We start from the raw sequence: 21,207 nt of genomic DNA, 5'->3' as shown, positions 1-21,207 counted from the left end.
TAAAGATTTATTTATTTCAGAGAGGGAGTGCCTGAGGAGGAGGAGCAGCAGAGGGCAGACTCCCCACCCAGCACAGGGCTTGATCCTACAACCCCCAGAGATCATGCCCTGAGCCGAAGTCAGATGCTTAACCAGCCAAGCCACCCAGGCACCCCTAATATTGTTTTTTCAAGATATTTGTCCATTTTATCTAAGTTGTCAAATTTATTTACATAAAGTTTCTTATAATCTTTATCTTTTTAATTCCAGTGGTATCTTATATTAGTTATCTGTTACTTTGTAACAGATTATCCCTAAACAATGGCTTAAAACAATCAATGTATGTTGTCTCATAGTTCCTTTAGGTCATGCTTCACTGAGTTATTTCTTATGGGTGCCCCTGGCTCAAGTCTCCCACACTGCTGTAATCCAGGTTCAGCGAGGACTGTAATCATTTCTGATCCTGGCTTGGAGAGGATCCTTGTCCAAGTTTCTCATATGGATCTAGAATATTGGATTGATAGCTTTTTTCTCTACCTTTTGTCACATTAAAGATGTTCCACTGTCTTTCGGCTTTCCTTGTTTCTAATAAGCTAAGTGTTTTCATACTGTGTTGTATTTTTTTCAAGATGCTTTCAAGATTTTCTTTTGATTTTTGCTTTTTAGCAGCTTGCTTATTATGTGCCTAAGTATGGTTTTCTTTAGATTGATCTTCTTTGGGGTTTGCTAAAGTTCTTGAATCTTTAAATTTATACCTTCCACCAGATTTGGGGAATGCTTGGCTTTTGAAATTTCTTTAAATATTTTTGTCTCTTTAAATATTTTTGTCTGCCATATTTCTAACCTCTCCTTCTGGTGCTCCCACTTACACTTATGGTAGACCTTTTGATATTATCTGATAAGTCCCCATGGTGGAATTTTTTTTCTATCTTTTCTTCCCAATGTTCAGATTTAAAAATTTGTTAATTTATCTTCATTTTACCGATTCTTTTCCAACTGGCTGTGAATTCCATCCAGTGAATTTTGTTTTTTAAATATTGTACTAAAAGTTCTTGAATTTCTATTTTATTCTTTTTCATAGTTTCTTTTCCCTGAGCTTATTCTTCAGTTTGTTCTGAGCATTTTTTATTGTTGCCGGAGGCATAGTTATAACACTTGTTTTTAATATCATTACTAATTTCAACATCTGGGTTATCTTCAGTGTTGGTCTCCATTGTTTTTTATCATATCATTTTGATTAGTTCACAACTGACAGCAGGAATCCAACATCACATTAAAAACTAATTATATATCATCACTGTAAAATTTTTGTATACATTCTCTCCCTTTCTTCCTTGTGATTTCTAGCAATGACCTTTTAAAAAATGGATGTTTTAACATGATCTCTGTTGTCTTTTGCAGGGCATCTTCTTCTCTGTATTCGGTTTCATCCAAGTCATTCCGGGATTTCTTAGAAGAAAAAAAATCTGTTACTGGCCATAGTTCAGGAGATCATGTCAAAAAAGTTTGTTTTAAAGGAATAGAAAATTCCCAGGCTCCGAAAATTGCAAGGTAGTAAGTTAAAGATTTTTTACCTTAAAAAATTCTGTGGTGGTTTTACATTCTGATACAATCTTTAAAAATTTATCAGGCAGAGTTTTACACATTCTTTTACATTCAAAATTAACATATCTACTTTTTTTGAAGCTTTATTTTGGTATAACTGCCTTATAGTAAATTGTATATATCTAAAGTATACAGCTTGATGTTTTGGCATATGTATGCACCTGTGAAACCATTACCAGCTACATTCAAGACAGTGACTATAGCCATCATTCTCAGAGGTTTCCTCCTGCCCCTTGGTAATTAATCTCTTCCTCCCTTCCCCATTTTGCTCTTTATGCAAATCCTCTTATGTCAGTAGAGGCTATGTTGTATATTCTAGTTTTATACCTATAGGATCATTTAGTCTGTACTTTTAAAAATTCTCTTTTACTCAGTATATAGGTTTTGATTTATCTAAGTTGCTATGTGTATCGTTCATTCTATTTTATTGCTGAGTAGTATTTCATTGTTACAAAGCAACCCATATATCTGCATCTGTTGCTGGACCTTCGGGTGTTTCCAGTTTTTTCTCTAGCTGTTTTTGATACTAGTTTTTAAAATTCAATGTATTTTAAAAGATGTTTCATATTTTAAATACCTACATGGAACATGAAAATCTAAACATAATTTAAAAGCAATTTTCTAATAAAAATAGCTTTCCTGCCATGGTATGTAAATTATCTTAATCATTGTACAAAAAGGAACATTCTTGGAGCATTAGATAGCCCAGTGTTGGAAGAAAGAACTGTGTTTCAAGTTGGTTGACTAAATGGAATTTTTTTTTTCTTATTTCTGCTAATATGACGTCTCCCAAAGAAATATTAATCCCTAAAGTATTTTAGACAAAACAAAAATGTAATTAAAAATGTCAGCTGTGACCAGATTAATGTTGTTTTACATAATGGTAAAGCTTTTTTAACACTTTGTTAAACCTTTTCCCCTTAAACTGTTTTAATGTGAAATCTTAGGTCTAATTCCAATATTATCAAGCAGAATAATATAAATTTCTCTGATTGAATCAAGAAGAGGGGTCTGGGAGCCATACTATAGTTTAACCTCATCATATCTGCCCTGTAAGCAACTTGGAGGAACTGTCAAAGTCTTCTAACAACTTTGGAAATCACTGGTTTAATTGAACTCTTTAAATATTTTTGTTGTTGATATTGTGACTGGCTGCCTTATAATGTACATTTGGGACCAAAGATCTTGAGCCATTTACTTACAATATGGAAAATTAGAGATCAGAAAGAATCTGAAGAAATCATTTGGCCTCTGTCCCTATTGTGAAAACTTTTATTACTGGAACACTATAAAAATCTTAAATGTAACTCTAACATATAAAATAGATAAACTTTTTATATGCTTACTTATGAAAAAGTGAGAATATTAAGGCTGGTTTGTTAGGGTCATAAATACAGAATTGGATGTAAGACATTTGTCGTCTTAAAATTGACAAATATTTAGAGTTACAGTGATAAAATTAACATAGCCCCAGCCCATAGAGAACACACAGTCCAGAAGAGAAGAGAAACCTTACACAATTAAGTATATAAAACATATTGAAAAATTATATCTAGTCTCAACATTTAATTGCCTAATATTAAGAAAATTCTGACTGAAATAGTTACACATGTTTAAGATTCTCTAAGATCATACATCATTTAAACAGAGATGGCAGAAGAAATTTTCTTCTTGAATTGATATAAAAATGAATTAACCTGACAATAGAAGTTAACATGGCAGTGATCTTCAATGTATTAAAAGTATTTGAATGTATTTTTTTTTAATTAGTTTCAAAATGTATTTCAGAAAAAAAGTACTAACAAAGTTTGGTGAACATTTTAGGATACACTGAAAATGACTGAACCTAAACAATGTAAAACTATTCAGTATTTTGTATTCTTAAAGATGTTGAGGGAAGGGCATTTTATTCCATTCCTAAGTGACAGGTAGGCTTTTAAGAGATGTTAAATTCTCACAGTAAAAATGTTTATTTTCAACTACATTTGAGCGCCACTGTATGCATACACATGCATTTATGTATTTATTTCATAAATGTGTCTATTATGTACATAATTCTAAACATATTTTAAAAAGTCATTATTTGTACATCTCAATACGTTTTTTTATTCCAAATTTTTTTAGAAATTTTTTAAAAAATTGGTTGTTATACTTGTAATGATCCTGCGTCTATCACAATATTTTTAAAAATTGAATATAGTGTAGTCTTTTTATTGATATAAGAGAAACAGAAGAATACCACTGGTTTTTGCAAGTTGTGTGATGAGTGATCTAGACCAGGCTTTTAAATAGACATGTAACTTCCTTATTTTCTTACTGTGAAACACATAAATCTGCCTCTATTTTTTTTCATTATTTTTCCTTTCTTGTTTTGCACTGGAAGAGTTATTTTTCCTATCTCTGGTTAATATTTATATCTGTGCTGGTATCTTTACTCCTTTCCACTTTAAAAGCCTTAAGCTATTAATTATCCCTCTCTTTTCTTGTGGATATTCAGCCTTATCCTTTTAGGTGGATACCTCCCATCTGGTTTTGTATATGCTTAGATCTCTCTCATGTGGTGTGGGTGAGGTAATGAATCCCTCAGTCATCCCCCACACTTTCTTCTAACAGTTGTCTTATCATTACCAATCCCCTAATCCCTTCACAGCCAAATTTCTCAAAAGAGCTGTCAGCTCCCAATCACTTCTTAATCCAGTCTGGCTTCCAGTCCCATTACTAAACTGAAACAGTTCAGGCTAAGTTCAGCAGTGACCTCCATATTGCCAAAACCATGAACTTTTTATATGACTCATTCTACTTGAAGTTCAATTACAGGTCATCTTCTCATTTCACTTTATATTATTTCTACACCATTTCATGAGCTTCTATTTTCAGTTATCAGCTATACACTAAAGACTCAAATATTGCCTGCCCACAACTATCTTCTGAGCTTCAGACTTACTCAGCTGTCTTCTTGGTATCTCCATCCTACTTGAATGTTCAGAAATACCTTGTCTAAAACCGAACAGTGTTTTCCTCAAACCCCTTTCATAAAATCAAAATCAAACAAAAACACAAAACAGCTCATTCTTCCTGATTTTTCTTCCAAAATTCTTCCTGATATTTTCTTCCTGATTTACCCAAAGAAAAAACATGAATTAAAAAAGATATATGCACCCCTATATTTATTGCATCATTTTTTTCCCGATAGCCAAGATATGGAAGCAACATAAGTATCCATCAATAGATTAATGGATAAAGAAGATTGTGTGTGTGTGTGTGTGTGTGTGTGTGTAATGGAATATTACTTAGTCATAAAGAAAAATTCGATCTTGCCATTTGTGAGAACATGGATAGACCTAGAGGGTACTATGCCTACATAGTCTGTTTTCTTCCAATCTCTTATCTTTCTCTTTTAACATCTCTGGATTCTCATTATCTTGTTCTTCCTCTCAGTTTCTCAAATGCCGTTTACTTCTTGCCACTTACCTACCCTTTGACTAGTTGACTCTGATTCTTCTTTCAGTCTCTATTCAGTCATATTCTCTGGAGAAGTCAGATTTCCCTTACTGGGTCAGTTTTCTATGATATGCTCCCATAGCACTTTGCACTCATCGTATTTTTCACAGTTATTAGTGTGATTCTTTGTTTAGTGTTTTCAGCTGCAAGTATTTTAATGTCTGTGTAGCTACCTATATGTTCAATGAAAGCATAGGAGAGGAGAGTTGTCTCAGTGAGAGATTGATCTCTGCTTCTCACTGAATTACCAATGCTTAGAATATTTTCTAGCATGTAGTAGGTGCTCAGTGAGAACAAGACGAATAAATGAGGTAAAATTGTAGCTGTTTCAGGTAACCTTTGTTTCTAATGAGTAAGTAATATTGTATGCTTTAGGTGTGTAAATTGTAAGGTATGAACATGAAGTTCATTTTCGTAATATTTTTGTATTTTAAATATTAACACTGTAGATTGAAATTTTCTTATTTTCTTTGGAGAAGTCTGTCATAAAATATTGAAGATCTGTGGTTTCATAGTTGATCACTAGAGTGTGCTATAACATCAAGGCTCTTAATTGGGCAAAGTGGCTTCTGCTGTTATACTGGTTTGGAAATTGTAAAGGAGTGTCTAATAGTATACATTATACAGTTTATTTTATACAGGTAATAGTGTAATATTATACAGTATTATACAGGTAATAGTGAGAATTACAGCTGGAAGACAAATGCTATGGTCCTTCAGGGAATTTGTGTGGCATGTGTAATGGAGTTCATCTTAGGAAATTCCTCAAATCATATATTCTTGTTTTAATTGTAGAAAATGTGATTTTTTTTTCTCCCCAAGGCTAGGGAAATCCAGGAATGGCAATGTTATTTGGGGATGTTAAAATGCAGAAAAGAGGGATTTGTGGAATTTATGTGTTTATTGTTACTTACGTGTTCTTTTTCATTTTTTCTTGTGTTTTCTTTCATTTCCTTCCACTTAAATACCCCTTTATGTAATTCTGGGCAGAAACTGATCTTGTGTTTCTTATCGGTAAGGAAAATTACTTGTAAGACGAAAATTATTATATCAGCTCTAAACTTATATAAAAATCTTTGTAATTAAGCTAATACAGAACTCAAAAAAATTAAAAGTCAACAATATGAGTAAGAAGTAATTTAGTTATTCTCAAAGTCTAAATTTGGTAAGATTAACGTTCAGTTTGAACAAAAATCCCTGAAAAAATATTTTATTTTAGCCATCCTTTTAATGTTGCTTTTATTTTCAGAAGGCAAAATTTTGTACAGATCGTCTATTGAGATGTCTGTTTCTGTGTTGCAAATACCTACAGCTTAATAATGCTGCATTCATTATCTGAAAGCTTAGCGTGTTTTTGATTTTTTTTTTAAGATTTTTTTTTTTTTTTTTTTTTGACAGAGAGAGAGACAGCCAGCGAGAGAGGGAACACAAGCAGGGGGAGTGGGAGAGAAAGAAGCAGGCTCCCATTAGAGGAGCCTGATGTGGGGCTTGATCCCAGAACGCCGGGATCACGCCCTGAGCCAAAGGCAGCCGCTTAACGACTGAGCCACCCAGGCACCCCTTGATATTTGTTTAATCAAATTTAACAGTTTTGCTTCATTCTGAGTTGAAATTTTCATGGACTTTTGGTGGTTTGGATAAATTTATAATTAATGAGATTATCCACTGAAGAATCATTAGTGGAAGGACTTCTGGGATTACAATCTTATAAAACCGATTTGAGTTTCAGTCTAACACAGTAGCCCCTCTGTGAACCTTTCTGAACCAGATTCATGACATATGAAATAAGAACAATAATGTCTATCATGCAAGTTTATGATGAGGTTTATATCTGATAATATATATGGAAGTACTTTATAAATTATAAAATGTTATCCAGGTAAATTGTTATACTTAAGCTCTGATTGCTTAACTTTTGATTTAACAAGGCCTATATAAGATACTTTAGTCCTGATACTCAGTTTGTTTTAGCCAGTACTGTACTATTTTCACAAACAGCTTGTAGCTGCTGCTGCTTAATTAAATAATTGATTCTACAATATTTTTCCATTTCTTTGAAAGTGTGTCAAACACTTTTGGCCAATCCCAGACACCAGAGGGATTTTTGAACACCACTCAAGTCATTTGTGTTTATTCCATGTTATGCTTTAGTGCCCTAGAAAGCCTCTGATTTCTAGCCTTGGGCTGACTTTTGGATCTTCTCTTTTCTCTCTCTCTCTCTTTCTCTCTCTTCCTTCCTTCCCTTTCCTTCTTTCCTTCCTTTCGTTTTCCTTTCTCAGTCTCTCTCTCCTTTCCTTTTTTCTGTCTCTCCTTTCCTTCTTTCGTCATCTTGTAACATTTATTCTAGTAGCTTTCTAGTTCATCTTCTTAGCTTCATTTTTCTCCTGGCTAGAAGTCTTCTACTTCATCCTGGAGACTTCTCTTAATTTGGACGTCATAGGTCAAGCATCTAGTAGATTTCAAGTCCTGGAACTTAAAACTGAGAACTTATAACTATACCTACCTTCACTTCATTCAGGACCTAACATCTAGAAGAATAAAGTTATCAGTAATTCAAAGGAATAAGGAACTTAAAAAAAAAATCTGCTTTTATCTCATACTTAAAATCCTTTGGCTTTCTGATTCTGTTATTTATTCTTTAATTCAGTTTTTACAAACAGCTGTGTTCCAGGTGTTGTATTGGACACATGAATGAGGCACAGTGCTGTACCTTGAGAGCCTAGTCTGGCAGTTAAGACAGATGTGTAAACAATAACAACACAGTGTGGGAAGCTATAGTAGTTGAAGTGCTAGAGGAGCAGAGAGAAGGTGATATTTGAGCCAGTCCTTACAGGATAAGACATTTGTAGTGGAATGTATTGTAAACTAAGGGGAATAATAAAAACAAAGGCAGGTTTGTGATAATGGAAAACATACTGTACTCTGAGTGAAAAAGACCTGCTTTGGGTTCTGTTTCTGCTACTTCCCAACTTGAGAGTCAGGCAATTATATATAGTATTCTTTGAGTCTAAATTTCCTAATCACTGTAATGGAGATAATACATGCTTTCTTTATAGAGTATTGGAAATATTAAATGAGATAATATATATAAAAATACTGCCAGTAAATTTATTTGCCCATACATCAGTTCTAAATGTTTTAGCTTTCAGTGCATTTTGTACTCTGGCCCTACTGGTTCATTTTAACTTTGTTTCACTTTTAATCTCTTCCAAACTCTTAATCCTATCATTCTATTTATTGAAAAGAACAGCCTATCTTTACTTAAGCCACCAAAGTCTTTCACCATTCCATATAGTAGTACGACCAGAAACCCTATTTCGTGCCACTCTCCTCAGCTTTAATGTCATTTCTTCAGTGAAGCCAACAGCATGTACCCTCATGTCAATTTCTCCTGTGAATCCATACCACTTTGTGCAAAGTGGTACAAGTATCAATTGTTTTATCTCACATTGTTTTATCATTGTTTATAAATAGATTTTTAAATCTCTCAGAGTTTTTAGTGGGGAAGGGACTGAATTTTTTTGTTTTTAATGTTCAGTTTGCCAGTGTATAGTACATCATTAGTTTTTGATGTAGCATTCAGTGATTCATTACTTGCTTATAATACCCAGTGCTCATTCACAACACGTGCCTTCCTCAATACCCATCACCCGGCTACCCCATCCCCCTACCCTCCTCCCCTCTGAAACCCTGTTTGTTTCCCAGAGTCCATAGTCTCTCATGGTTCATCTCCCTCTCTGATTTTCCCCCTTCCGTTTTCCCTCCTGAAGGGATAGAGTTTTAATCAGCCTGGTTCTCAGCACCATGGTGCTACACATACCTACTAACTCTACAAATGATCCATGAATGAATCAGGAAGTCAATATTTAGACCCTGTTTGTTCATTCTCTGACTTCTGTTCGACCTGCCTAGGGCTAAGATTGCTCATTCCTGAAAGAGGGCATTTCATTAATCCAGACAATCTCTAGGTATCTTTCTAGCTGTCAAATTCCACAATTAGGCCAGTCTCTAATTTTTTCCCCTACAAGAGTACTTGCTACCCCTCATCCTGTACCTCTTTTACTGATGTCTCCATGAGGCCTAATGACCAAATCTTTTTTGATTTATAGTCCTTGTTAGATAGTGTCTTAAATTATTTTCTCCTATACGTCACATATCGTTTCCTCATTTTGTGAGTTCATAGAACATAGAAATCATATCTTATATTTCCATCCTATAATTCCTGGTTTATCAAACTATGTACTATATTAGTTGCTCACAAAATTTAGCTGCTAATTGTCTGGTTTATATGTATTTTGAAACTTAGTGCTAATTTTTCACTTTTATCCATAAACTATTACTGTAAAACTTTATTTACAAAGTTTTCTGTATTTCCTAATGTATGTTTGATAATAGTAAGTGGTTATATGAATGTTATTAGAAAAAATAGACCATTTCTTGCAAGATCTTCCTCTATGGTATTTTATACACAGGATTTTATAACTGCCTATAGATTTTTTTAAAAAGATTTTTATTTGAGAGAAAGAACATGCGTGCACACACAAATGGGGGGAGGGGCACAGGGAGGGGGAGAAGCAGACTCCCCACTGAGCAGTGAGCCCGATGCCGAGCTTGATCCTAGGACCCTTAGATCATCACCAGAGCTGACGGCAGATGCTTAACCGACTGAGCCACCCAGGTGCCCCTATAGATTTTTTTTACTTACAATTTTAAAGGTAAGTCTGACTCCACGCGTTAAGTTGTATCCTGAGTCAGCACTTACAATTATTCCTCTGTATTTCTATTAATAAACAGTTTTACTAATATTAGAAGTTTTAATCTCAAGTTTTGGCATTTGTTTTGCAGATGCTCCACTCATGGTACCCCAGGACCAGAAGGCAACCATATTTCAGATTTATCACTTCTAGACAGTCACAAGTAAGGCTAATTGATTAGCTTTGGAGCCTCCAAAGCTAAGCTATTGTCTAGCAGTGAAAGATAATATTAAAAATTGAGAGTAGTATATTGAATAGAATGGGTTTTCTGACTACAGTCTGCTCCGCAGTTTGAGTTACCTTTCTGTTTGGTTATATAATTTCTGCTCCATCCAGCCTTTCGGTGTTTTCTAGTTTTCTCTCTAGCAGTGATCCAAATAAAATATTAGCTCTCCTTTCCTCTGTTTCTTACCTTACCATTCTGTAAAGAGAATGCAAAAGTTTCCAAGTTCCCTTTATATTGCAGGTTACTGGGATAAAAATGTAACACTGTTGAAGTATATTTTAGAGAATTTATATGCAAAAATTTGGGAAGATGAATGAGAACTCATTGTTACTATTCTTTCAGTCCCTGGCTGTCTTCTTCATTGACTGCTCCTTCCACGGTAGCGCCAGTCACTTTTGCATCTATTGTAGAAGAAGAGCTACAGCAGGAAGCAGCTCTTATCAGAAGTCGAGAAAAACCCTTGGCTTTGATTCAGGTAAGTAATGTGCCCTTATGGTCTTAATTTAGAGAAGAATTACACTACATTTCATCTTAAGAAAATTATGTTTATCTTCATCACAAAGGTGCATATATTTATCATGTTAAAGTCTAATATAAAATTAAACTGAGGCACTCAATAGTATTAATTGAAGGAATTCAGGATAATTAATTTAGAACAAATAAATTGTCACAAGGGTAATTTTTTTTTTTTTTTTTAAGCACTGGTGGTGCTTTAGACCATTTTAGTGTTTAAAAGTGATCAATAGGGGCACCTGGGTGGCTCAGTCCTTTAAGCATGTGACTCTTGATTTCGGGTCAGGTCATGATCTCAGGCTCATAAGCTCGAGCCCCCTTTCTGGCTCCACACTGGGGAGTGGAGCTTGCTTAAGATTCTCTCTCCTTCTCCCCCTCCTGCCACACTCGTACATGCTCTCTCTAAATATATATGTATATTAGAGTAAAAGTAATCAATAATGAACTTGGCATTATCTAGTGCTTCTGTATCAGTAAGTGTTCTTAGATTGTAAGCCACAGATACCAACTTTGGCTAACTTATGGAAAAGAGAAATTATTAGGGGGATATTAAAATTCCACAGATTTAGGTGAAAGACCAGGGAGCCAGGCTTGGAAACAGATAAGACCCACCGTTGCCCTGAAGAGTTAGAAGACTTGTAGAGCAGAAAGTATCTCACTGAAGTTATTGGAATAAATGGATACCAACAACTATTTTCAGGGGTTTTTTCCTTCTGCTCAAGATTAAAATTTAAGGGAGGGTGGGTATCTGATTATTCTTCTTCAGGCCTTAAGCCTTCTACTTGCTGAGGGACTAGCAAGATACCTAATTTAATTCTGCTGCATTGTATTCATAGAAAGTGGTACTTCCACAAAAGGAAATTGGAAAGCTAATGTAATCTTGCTAAAACATTAAAGCAATTTTTTTTCACCTAATTTTCAGATTGAAGAGCGTGCGATACAGGATTTATTGGTTTTCTATGAGGCATTTGGCAACCCTGATGAGTTTGTCATTGTTGAAAGGACACCACAGGGACCACTAGCAGTACCTATGTGGAATAAGCATGGATGCTGATTTGCTGTGGAGTTGAAATGCATTTTTCATAAATCATGATTGTTCTAAAGAAGAGCTATGGAAAAGAGGTCTTACAAATTTGATAACATCATTCTAGCTAGAATAAGAAAGGATCTAATTTCTTTAGGGCAGTTTAGGTATATAATGTTTAAATGATTAAAAACAAATGCCACAGAATTGTGATTTTAGTCACTTTTTATGTAAAAATGTGTGAGAGGAAACTTACTAGGTCAAAAGTTTAAGTAGAATTATTTCTTTTGAACAGTCTGCAAAGGAAAACATGACTGATTGAAGTATAAAATTTAAGAGTAAGGCATTAAAAATAACTTTCCATTTGAGAATTTGGGATAAATAATTTAGAAGATTTTGTCAAATATCTGTTGTCACTTTTTTTTTTAAAATATATATGATATTGATGAGCTTAAAGTAGGAGCATCAGCCATTACTTCTGATCCATTAATGGCCAAAATTTTGTGTTTGCAGTAGTAGTTGTTTTCATTCTTGTGTCTCTTTTGATCAGGCCATCAATGTTCCAGGTCTGTTTAAATCGTGAACTGCTCAAATACCATATTATTTCAATTTGTACAGCCCATTTTACATTAAACTACGGAGTACGGTGAAAAGAGAATGTGAATACTATTCTGAAGCTTAGTCCAAGATATGGTTCCTTTTTTAAATTTGGAGTCATTGTGTGTTGTTTTTTGGTGGGGAGGGGAGACCTTATAAAAGCCTGATTAGAGAAAGAATCAATTTCTCAAAATATTAAAATTTTCCAAAATAAATGCTTAATTATCCATACAAGAATTGAATAGTTTCGAAGACCCTTTACAATAGTATGTAATCAGAAGTTCTCTGATGCTGAGTTACATGAATAGACATAAACATTGTTTTCTTTACAGTATGCTATTTGGTTCTGAGTGGTTAAATTTTTAAAAAGCAAATGTTAAATCTGTGCTCCAATAAACGAGACAGATTGGGAAGGTTAATGTCTAGTTTCTGAAACATAATTCTAGGGGAACATATAGGCAATTCACTGCTATAATTCAGGTGATGGAAATATGGCTGAAACTAACTTAATACTTGAGTTAAGTTTAACTCTACCTAACACAGCAAATTTGTAAGCAAATGTGCAATAAAAAATAATCTTGATCCATTTTACTGTTAATGTGTCTTTGATATCTTATACTATATTGACATCTACCACAGAGGGAATTACTAATTATTCCTCCTGATCTGTATTATAGCCAGTATTGTTTGCATTGATGCTGTGTCTTCATTCCTCCACTGCTTAAAAAAGTCAGTTTTCCTAAGATGCATCTGTGATAGGTTTTAAATTATGTTTAACTAAATTGAGAAGAAATGGATTTTATGTTTTATTGAAATTGCAGTAAAGAGGCCTTCTGAAGTAATTGCTTTATTTCATATGAAGCTTTGATTCTTAATGCATATTGGCATCTTTAACATTTGAAGATGCTATCAAGTGATGGTTTTCACAGTGCACTCTATGTTGCCTGGGAAGCACCCTAAAGAGCCTTTGTTGGATAGGATGTGAAGAGAGGGAGAAGGGCTGCCTGAGTCTGTGGGGCTTTAGACCTTTACTAACCTCCATTAGAGTGTTGTACTTTGTGGCCCATTTTATATAGTGAGGTGTTATATAAAATTTCATTGGGAAACAAAAAGAATTCTTTCCTAGTAAAATGAAAGATAAGCATGCTATACACTGTAACTTTTCATAAACAATTCCATGAAGATAGTAACCTAATACTTTACCACCAAAAAGCCCAGGAAAGTGATGGGGTGCTTCCCCCCCCCCAACAGTATTATTCTGCCAGTAATAATTAATTCATCTTTAATCCCTTGACTTCAAGACTTAGTAGAATTGATAACAGTCTAGAAATTGTCAATTTAAAGGATCAGGGGAGTGAAGAGGTTTTTAAGATATAACAGTCCTAGAACTCTTCAGCCTGGAGAGGTGATGGTTGGTGGAGGTGGAGGTGTAAAATAAGAATATCCTGAAAACTTGCAAAATTGACAAGTCTACCAGTTAAGTAAAAGTTAATTTTTTGACAAAATAATAGGGTTTAGGACCTCTCTTAAAGTTCAAAAGAAGTGGCTTTTAAAACAAGTTTAAGAGATTCCTACTTTATATTGTATAGGAATGACAGTTGAGATTTCTAGTGAATATCTAGGTTTGTTCTGTAACTCTTTTTGGAGGTTGGAGTGTATGTGTTTGCTCATGATAAGGGTGTTAATAGCGGTTTCAGAAAATTTAGATCTGAAGAAGCCTAATAGATTAACCTTGCATATTGTCTTCATTTTATTAAAAAAAAAAAAAAAAGTGAACTCCAGAGAAAGTGACTAATGAGAATGAAGTCTGTCTTTTCAGTATGATTCCCCTAGAGCCGTGCCTCTTAGAAATTGCTAATTGTCTATAGCAATTTAACCAAAACTGAGAACGTATAAAAAGCACTTAGAAAAGATAAATGTAACCAGAAGCTTCCCGAATTGTCCATTTAAGAGAGCTTTTCAGAAGAAACTACAACAACCTTCCACCAAAGAATTGGGGACAAGTGATCCAAGATTTACGGTACTGCTTATGTGTATCTTTTTTGCTTGCAGTGATGCTCAATTATGTAAGATACCAGAACAACCTGGTCATTCCTACACACATAACCATCAAACTGCATCTTAGTCTTTATTTAATTTTTTATATGTCTCTCTACTTGGCTGCTTGGCTGGCATTTCATTTGTGTCAAAACTGAATTCTTGATAACCCCCAAACTTCCTGATCTGTTTTATTTCCTTATCTCTTATTTTGTCATTCTTCTAAATCATTTGGGCTGAACTTTTGGATTCTACTGTATCTCTTTCCCCATTTGCCCCCACATCTACTGGTTCTCCTACTCCTATCATTACTTTTCCATTTCATTCTCATTACTAGTACTGTCTTTTAAGTCCTTTTTTCTTTCCAAAAGTTCTCAGACCTTTTGGTCTTAGGACCAAAGGTTTATACTGATAAAAAAATATTGAGAACTCCAAAGAGCTTTTGTTTATATGTGTTACATCTATTTGTATTTAATGTTTTCAAAATTAGAACTATAAAAATTCAGTTCCTATAAAAAATCATAAACCATCATATGTTAAATAACATTTTTAATGAAAATGTAACTGTTTTATAAAACAAAATTAAGATTGGGATCATTTTATATTTTTATATATAAAACCATATAACTCAGCATTTCAGGTTTAGGTCTTTGCTGTGTGGGTTAATAGAGGACTCCTAGAGTCTCCTAGCTGCTTCTGCAATCAATGTGTTGCATTGTCACTTGTTATATAATATCTGGAAACTTGAGAGACTGAGATAGAAAATGGCAAATGACAACTTATGAAAATGGTTTTGATCTCACTAACTCCTGAAAGGTTGAGAACATGGTTAAGAACCACTTCTTTAGTCTCACAGCTGCTCTCCCTTTTTTCCATCTGCCTGGTCCAATCCATTAAACTTGTTAATTCCCAAACTAATAGTCCCAAAGCATATGTCTTGTCCGTACTTTGAAAACTTAAACCTTAAGTTACTCCCTCTGCAGTTTGAGTAAGTTCATATTTCCTTGGTTTGGCCTTCAAGTGATTTTTTCCCCCCCAATTCTACATGTGGTGGGAGAGCCAAACTTGACCTGATAGTTCTCCCAAACAGATTTTGCTTTGTTCATGCAGATCTCTCCCTAAATTTTTCTTTCTCTTCACCTATTGAAATTCTCTTTATCCATGATTAAGGCAACCCAAATTCTATTTCCTTCATGAACTTTTTCCTGTTTTTTTTTCCTCCCCATAGTGTCTCAAAAGAAAAAAACAGTAGTATACATGGATCGACTGAGTTCCCAATTCCTTTTAGCATTTTATGCCTTATAATAGGGTACTTGTCATATTCTGCCATTACTTCTGTTTTCCTATTAGCCTTTATCTTTCACTAAATTTATATTCTGAAAGCACAGACTAACCATTCCTTTCTTTCTTTTATGTGTTTTATTTAAAATCTTGAACCATAACGCAGATAAGTTTGAAAGACAAAAATATTCAGCTCAGTGATTTACCAGTAAGTCAAGAAATTGACCCAAAAGGAGTACTGGATTTGATTTGTTAATACTTGAAGACTTTGGCTTCTATAATTCATGAGAGATATTGGTCTGTGGTTTTCTCTTCTTTTGTTATGTTTTTCTGGCTTAGGATCAGTGTAATAACGGCCTTGTAGAATGAGTTGACAAGTATTCCTCCTCTTTTCTGGAACTGTTTATAAATAATTGGTATTATTATTTAAATGTTTGCTAGCATTAACAACTGAAGCCATCTGGATGTGGGCTTGTCTTTGTGCGAAAATCTTTATTAATTCAGTTTCTTTCATTTTCTCTATAGGTTGCAGGCTGAGATTTTTTAAATGTCTTCTTGAGTCAGTTTCAATCATTTAGGTGTCTAGGACTTTATCTAAATTGTCTAGTTTGTTGGCATAAAGTTCTTCACAGTATTTCTAATCCCTTTAATCTGTAAGATTGGTGGTGAGGTCTCCACTTTCATTCTTGATTTTGGGTCTGTGTTTTCTCTCTCTTTTTCCCTTGACGATAGTAATTTTGTCGATCTATTCAAAGAATCAACTTTGGGGTTCATTGTTAGTTTCCCCTATTTTTTTCCCATTGGTTTTAACCCTGATCTTCATTATTTCTTGTTTTCTGCTTGCTTTAGCTTTTACTGTTCTTTTTCTAGATGTTTAAATCTAGATTATTGATTTAAGAGCTTTTTTCCAAATATAGGTATTTAAAGCTATAAATTTACCATTAAGCACTGCTTTACCTGCATTCCATAAATTTGTATATGTTGTGTTTTCATTTTCATTCATTCAGTTCAAAATATTTTTTAATTTCCTTTTGATTGCTTTTTTTGAACCATGGATTATTTAAAAGTATATTGTTTAATTTCAAAATATTTGGGAATTTCTCTAAGTATCCTTTTGTTTATTTCTGTGTTTAATTTTGTTAAATTTGGAGAACCTATTTAGTATTGTTTCGATCCTTTTAAATTTATCGAGACGTATTTTATCATCTAACATATGTAGAATCTTAGAGATTATTCCATGTGTTCATAAGAAGAATATTGAATTGACATCATCTTATGAAATGGCAGCTTATAGAATTTTGTTTTCTGTATTGAGAGCAGAAATTGTTACCTAAATAAAGGACAAGAATAGAGGCTGAAGATCAAAAGGTATGGACTGTGCTGGATATCATCTATTTGACCTCAGATCCATTCTCTATTTTTCTCTCCACTATCCTGTGTGGTGAGGCTGAACTCAAGAATTTTATCAGCTAGCTCATTTTCCTTCTGGCTTCTGGTTACTGTAGGCAGTTCGGAGCAACTAGTATAATATTGGCATATTGAGAAGAGGAGAGACACTGAACCTCCCCCTGGCCCCCGTCTCCTACCTCCATGGTATTGCTATGGTCTACACTCCTCACCAGAAGGTCATAGCTCCTATCAGGCAACTTGCTTCCCATGGACCATTCTCTCCAGATTCTGTTAAGTGTTACTTCCTCTCACTCACTCAGATCTAGGAATGACAAAGGATCATCTCATTGTTTCTAGCTCAGGTTACTGCAGTATCCATTGTAGTTTTCCTATGTCCTGTCCACACTTTTATAGTTTATTAATAATTTACCCAAGTTGAGAGTGCTACCTCTTCCCTACTGGGACTCTTAATTGATTCAGAGATGATCCAAGTACCAAAGAAAAGAGGATGTAGAGGTTTTGGTTCAAGGATATCTAGAAATTTGGCAGTGAACAGGTAAATGCATGAGAGACAAAAACGGTAGTTAGATGGCACACTTGTTTTTTGTGTTTTTAAAAATGGAAGTCTACTCATCAAGAAGGCAGAAAGGAAGTCAGTACATACAGAGATTGGAGAGCTGGGAATAGAGGGAATAATTACAGATATTAACAAAGATGAAGATGGAATCAACAGTACAAAGTAAAATTTTTTGGAGAGAAGTGCTATTTATTTCTCTTAAACTGAAGGGGAGTAATTGAGTATAATCATAGATCAGTGGTTCTCATTTTGGTCTCTGGATTAAGATCAAAATTACTGGGAACTTGCGCGAAATGCAAATTACTGAGCTCTACTCCAGTTCTACCGAATCTGAAACTTGGAGTGGAACCCTGCAGTCTGTGTTTTAACAGGCTCTCCAGGGGATTCTGATGCATGCTAAAGTTTAAAAAAACATGGTACAGAAGATATTTTGAGGTTAAAAAAAAAAAAGATATGCTTGGTTTGATAATCTACTTTTCATAGCACAGAGAAGGCCAGTAACTGGAAGAAAATGGAAAACATACTTGCTATATAAATTTAAAAGCTTAAATTTTACCGCCAAATGGAGGGCTTTTTATTAATAGCAACAGGGGAATATTTACAAATTGCTTACAATTCCTTTAAATCTCAAATATTTAGTACAGTTTTAAAAAGATGTTTAATTTCCTTAGGTGCCTTAAAATGCACTAGTCCTAATTATAACTTGTTATAAAGAAAATAATAGTTTTTCCAAAGATCATCCAGAGAGGAAATCAATAAGGAAATAAGGTACTTAGAAAAAGTGTTAAACCAGATGGACTTAACAGTTACACACTGAACATTCCATCCAGAAACAACAGAATACACATTCTTCTCAAGTGCACATGGAGCATTCTCCAGGACAGATCATAAGTTAGGCCACAAAACAGGTCTTAATAAATTTAAGAAGATTGAAATCATATCAAGCATCATTTCTGACCACAATGGTATAAACTAAAATCAATCACAGGAAGAAAACTGGAAAATTCAGAAATAATGTGGAGATTAAACAACATGGTACTGAACAACCAATGGGTCAAAGAACAAATGAAAAGAAAAATAAAAACATACCTTGGGAAAAATGATAATAGAAATATAACATAATAAAACTTAGAGGATGCAGCAAAGGTGGTTCTAAGAGGGAAATTCATAGCAATAAATGCCTTTCAAAAAAGAAACAAAAAAAATCTCAACCTAACTTTATACCTCAACAAACTGGAGAAGGAAGAACAAATGAAGTCCAAAATTAGTTGTAGGAAGGAAATAAAGATTAGAATGGAAATAAATGAAACAGAAACTAAAAGACACATGTATCAATGAAACCAAGCTGCTTTTTGAAAAGGTAAATAAAACTGACAAACCTTTAGCAAGACCCCCCCAAGGAAAAAAAAAGAGGACACAAAATTAGAATGAAAGAGATGTTACAACTAAGACCACGGAAATAAAAAGGATCCATACGTTACTATGAACAATTATACACCAACAAATTTGAAAACCTGTAAGAAATGGATAAATTCCTAGAAACACACAACCTACCAAGACTGAATAATAAATAGAAACCTGAACAGACTAATTCCTATTCCGGAGATTGAATTGGCAATCAAAAACCCCCCAAGAAACAGAAGCGCAGGACCAGACAGCTTTACTGATGAATTCTACCAAAGATTTAAAGGAGAATTAACACCAATCCTTAACCAAGTCTTCCAAAAAATAAAAGAGGGAACACTTCCAAACTCATTTCACAAGACCACATCACCCTAATACCAAAACGAGAAAAGCACACCACAAGAAACTAAAATTACAGGCCTATATCCCCAAAGAATATTGATGCAAAGTCTTCAATAAAATATTAGCAAATCATATTCAACAATGCACTAAAAGGATCATACGCTATGATCAAGTGGCATTTATTTCAGGGATGGTTCAGTATCTGTAAAACAGTGTGATACACCACATTAACAAAGGGAAGGACCATCTTTAATAGATGCAGAAAAAGCATTTGACAATATGCAGCACCAATTTATGATAAAAACTCAACAAATTGGATATAGTGGAGATATACCTCAATGTAATAAAGGCCATATGCAAGAAGCCCACAGCTAACATTGTGCTCAGCTGTGAAAAGCTGAAAGATAAGAAACAAGATGGTCACTCTTGCCATTTTTATTTAACATAATATTGGAAGTCCTAGCCAGAGCATTTTGGCAGGAAAAGAAATAAAATGCATCCAGATTGGAAAGAAATAAGTAAAACTGTCACTACCTGCAGATAACATGACACTATACATAGAAAACCCTGAAGAATCCACCAAAAAACTGTTAGAACTAATAAATGAATTCAGTAAAGTTGCAGGATACAAAATAAACACACAAAAATCCGTTTTGTTTGTATACACTAATAATGAACTATCAGAGAAATTAAAATGATCCATATACAGTTGCACCAAAAAGAATAAAATACCTAGGAATAAATTCAACCAAGGAAGTGAAAGATCCGTACACAGAACTATAAAATATTGATGAAAGAAGCTGAAGAAGACATAAATAAATAGAAAGATGTTCTGTACTCATGGACTGGAAGAATTAATGTTGTTAAAATGGCCATACTACCCAAAGGAATCCTTATAAAAATTCCAATGGCATTTTTCACAAAAATAGAACAGTTCTGAAATGTGTATGACTCTGAATAGCAAAAGCACTCTTCAGAGGAAAACAAAAAAACAAAAAAGCTAGAAGCATCACATTTCCTGATTTCAAACTCTATTACAAAGCTATAGTAATCAAAACAGCATGGTATTGCCATAAAAAAAAGACCTATAGATCAATGAAACAGAATAGAGAGCCCAGAAATAAACCCATACATTAATTTGCAACAAAGGCATCAAGAATATACAATGGGGAAAGGAGAGTCTCTTCAACAAATTGTGTTGGAAAAATTATACACCATGTATAAAATTTAATTCAAAATGGATTGAAGACTTGAATAAAGACCTGAAGCCATAAAACTACTAAAAGAAAAAATAGGTGGTAAACTCTGACATTAGTCCTGGCAAGGATTTTTCATATTTGACAACAAAAGCAAAGGAAACAAAACAAACAAATGGGACATCAAACTAAAAAGCTTCTGCACAGCAAAGGAGGTCACCAATAAAATGAAAAGGCAACCTACCAAATGGGAGAAAATATTTGCAAATGAGCTAATACTCAAAATATATAAAGAACTCCTGAAACTCAACAAACATGAAAAGATGCCCGACAAAACTAATCATTGGGGAAACACAAATCAAAATCACAATGAAACATGTCATACATGTCAGAATGGCTAAAATAAAAATACAAGAAATAACAAGTGTTGGTGAGGATGTGGAGAAAAAGGAAACCTTGTGCACTGTTGGTGGGAATGCAAGTTGGTACGGCCACTGTAGAAAATAGTTTGATGTTCTTCAAAAAATGAAAAACAGAATTACCATAGGATCCAGTAATTCCGCTATGGAGTATTTACCCAAAGAAAATGAGAACGCTCATTCAAAAAGTCATATGCACCCCTATGTTTATTTCAGCATTATTTACAATAGCCAAGATAATAGAAGCAATCCAAGTGTCCATCAATAGGTGGATAAAGAAGAGGTAGTATACACACGCACACACATATACATGCAATGGAATATTACACAGCCATAAAAAAAGAATGAGATCTTGCCATTTGC

General features: G+C 34.0%; 1 protein-coding gene across 2 annotated transcripts in view; it reads left to right on the top strand.

Moving 5' to 3' along the window:
* The window catches only part of IBTK (inhibitor of Bruton tyrosine kinase), a 93,001-nt gene extending 80,216 nt beyond the window's left edge, over window positions 1–12,785 (top strand). For both annotated transcript variants that reach the window (XM_040643698.1, XM_008684873.2), the window contains exons 26-29: window positions 1,381–1,530; window positions 9,931–10,002; window positions 10,408–10,540; window positions 11,501–12,785. In XM_040643698.1, coding sequence (XP_040499632.1) covers window positions 1,381–1,530; window positions 9,931–10,002; window positions 10,408–10,540; window positions 11,501–11,632 — 487 coding nt within the window. In that variant the 3' untranslated portion in view covers window positions 11,633–12,785. The remainder of the gene's footprint in view (window positions 1–1,380; window positions 1,531–9,930; window positions 10,003–10,407; window positions 10,541–11,500) is intronic.
* The last annotated feature ends 8,422 nt before the right edge of the window (window positions 12,786–21,207 follow it).

The sequence above is a fragment of the Ursus maritimus genome, unplaced genomic scaffold (assembly GCF_017311325.1).
Source record: "Ursus maritimus isolate PB19 unplaced genomic scaffold, ASM1731132v1 scaffold_29, whole genome shotgun sequence".
Lineage (NCBI taxonomy): Eukaryota > Metazoa > Chordata > Mammalia > Carnivora > Ursidae > Ursus > Ursus maritimus.
This window is presented reverse-complemented; position numbering and strand designations above follow the sequence as displayed.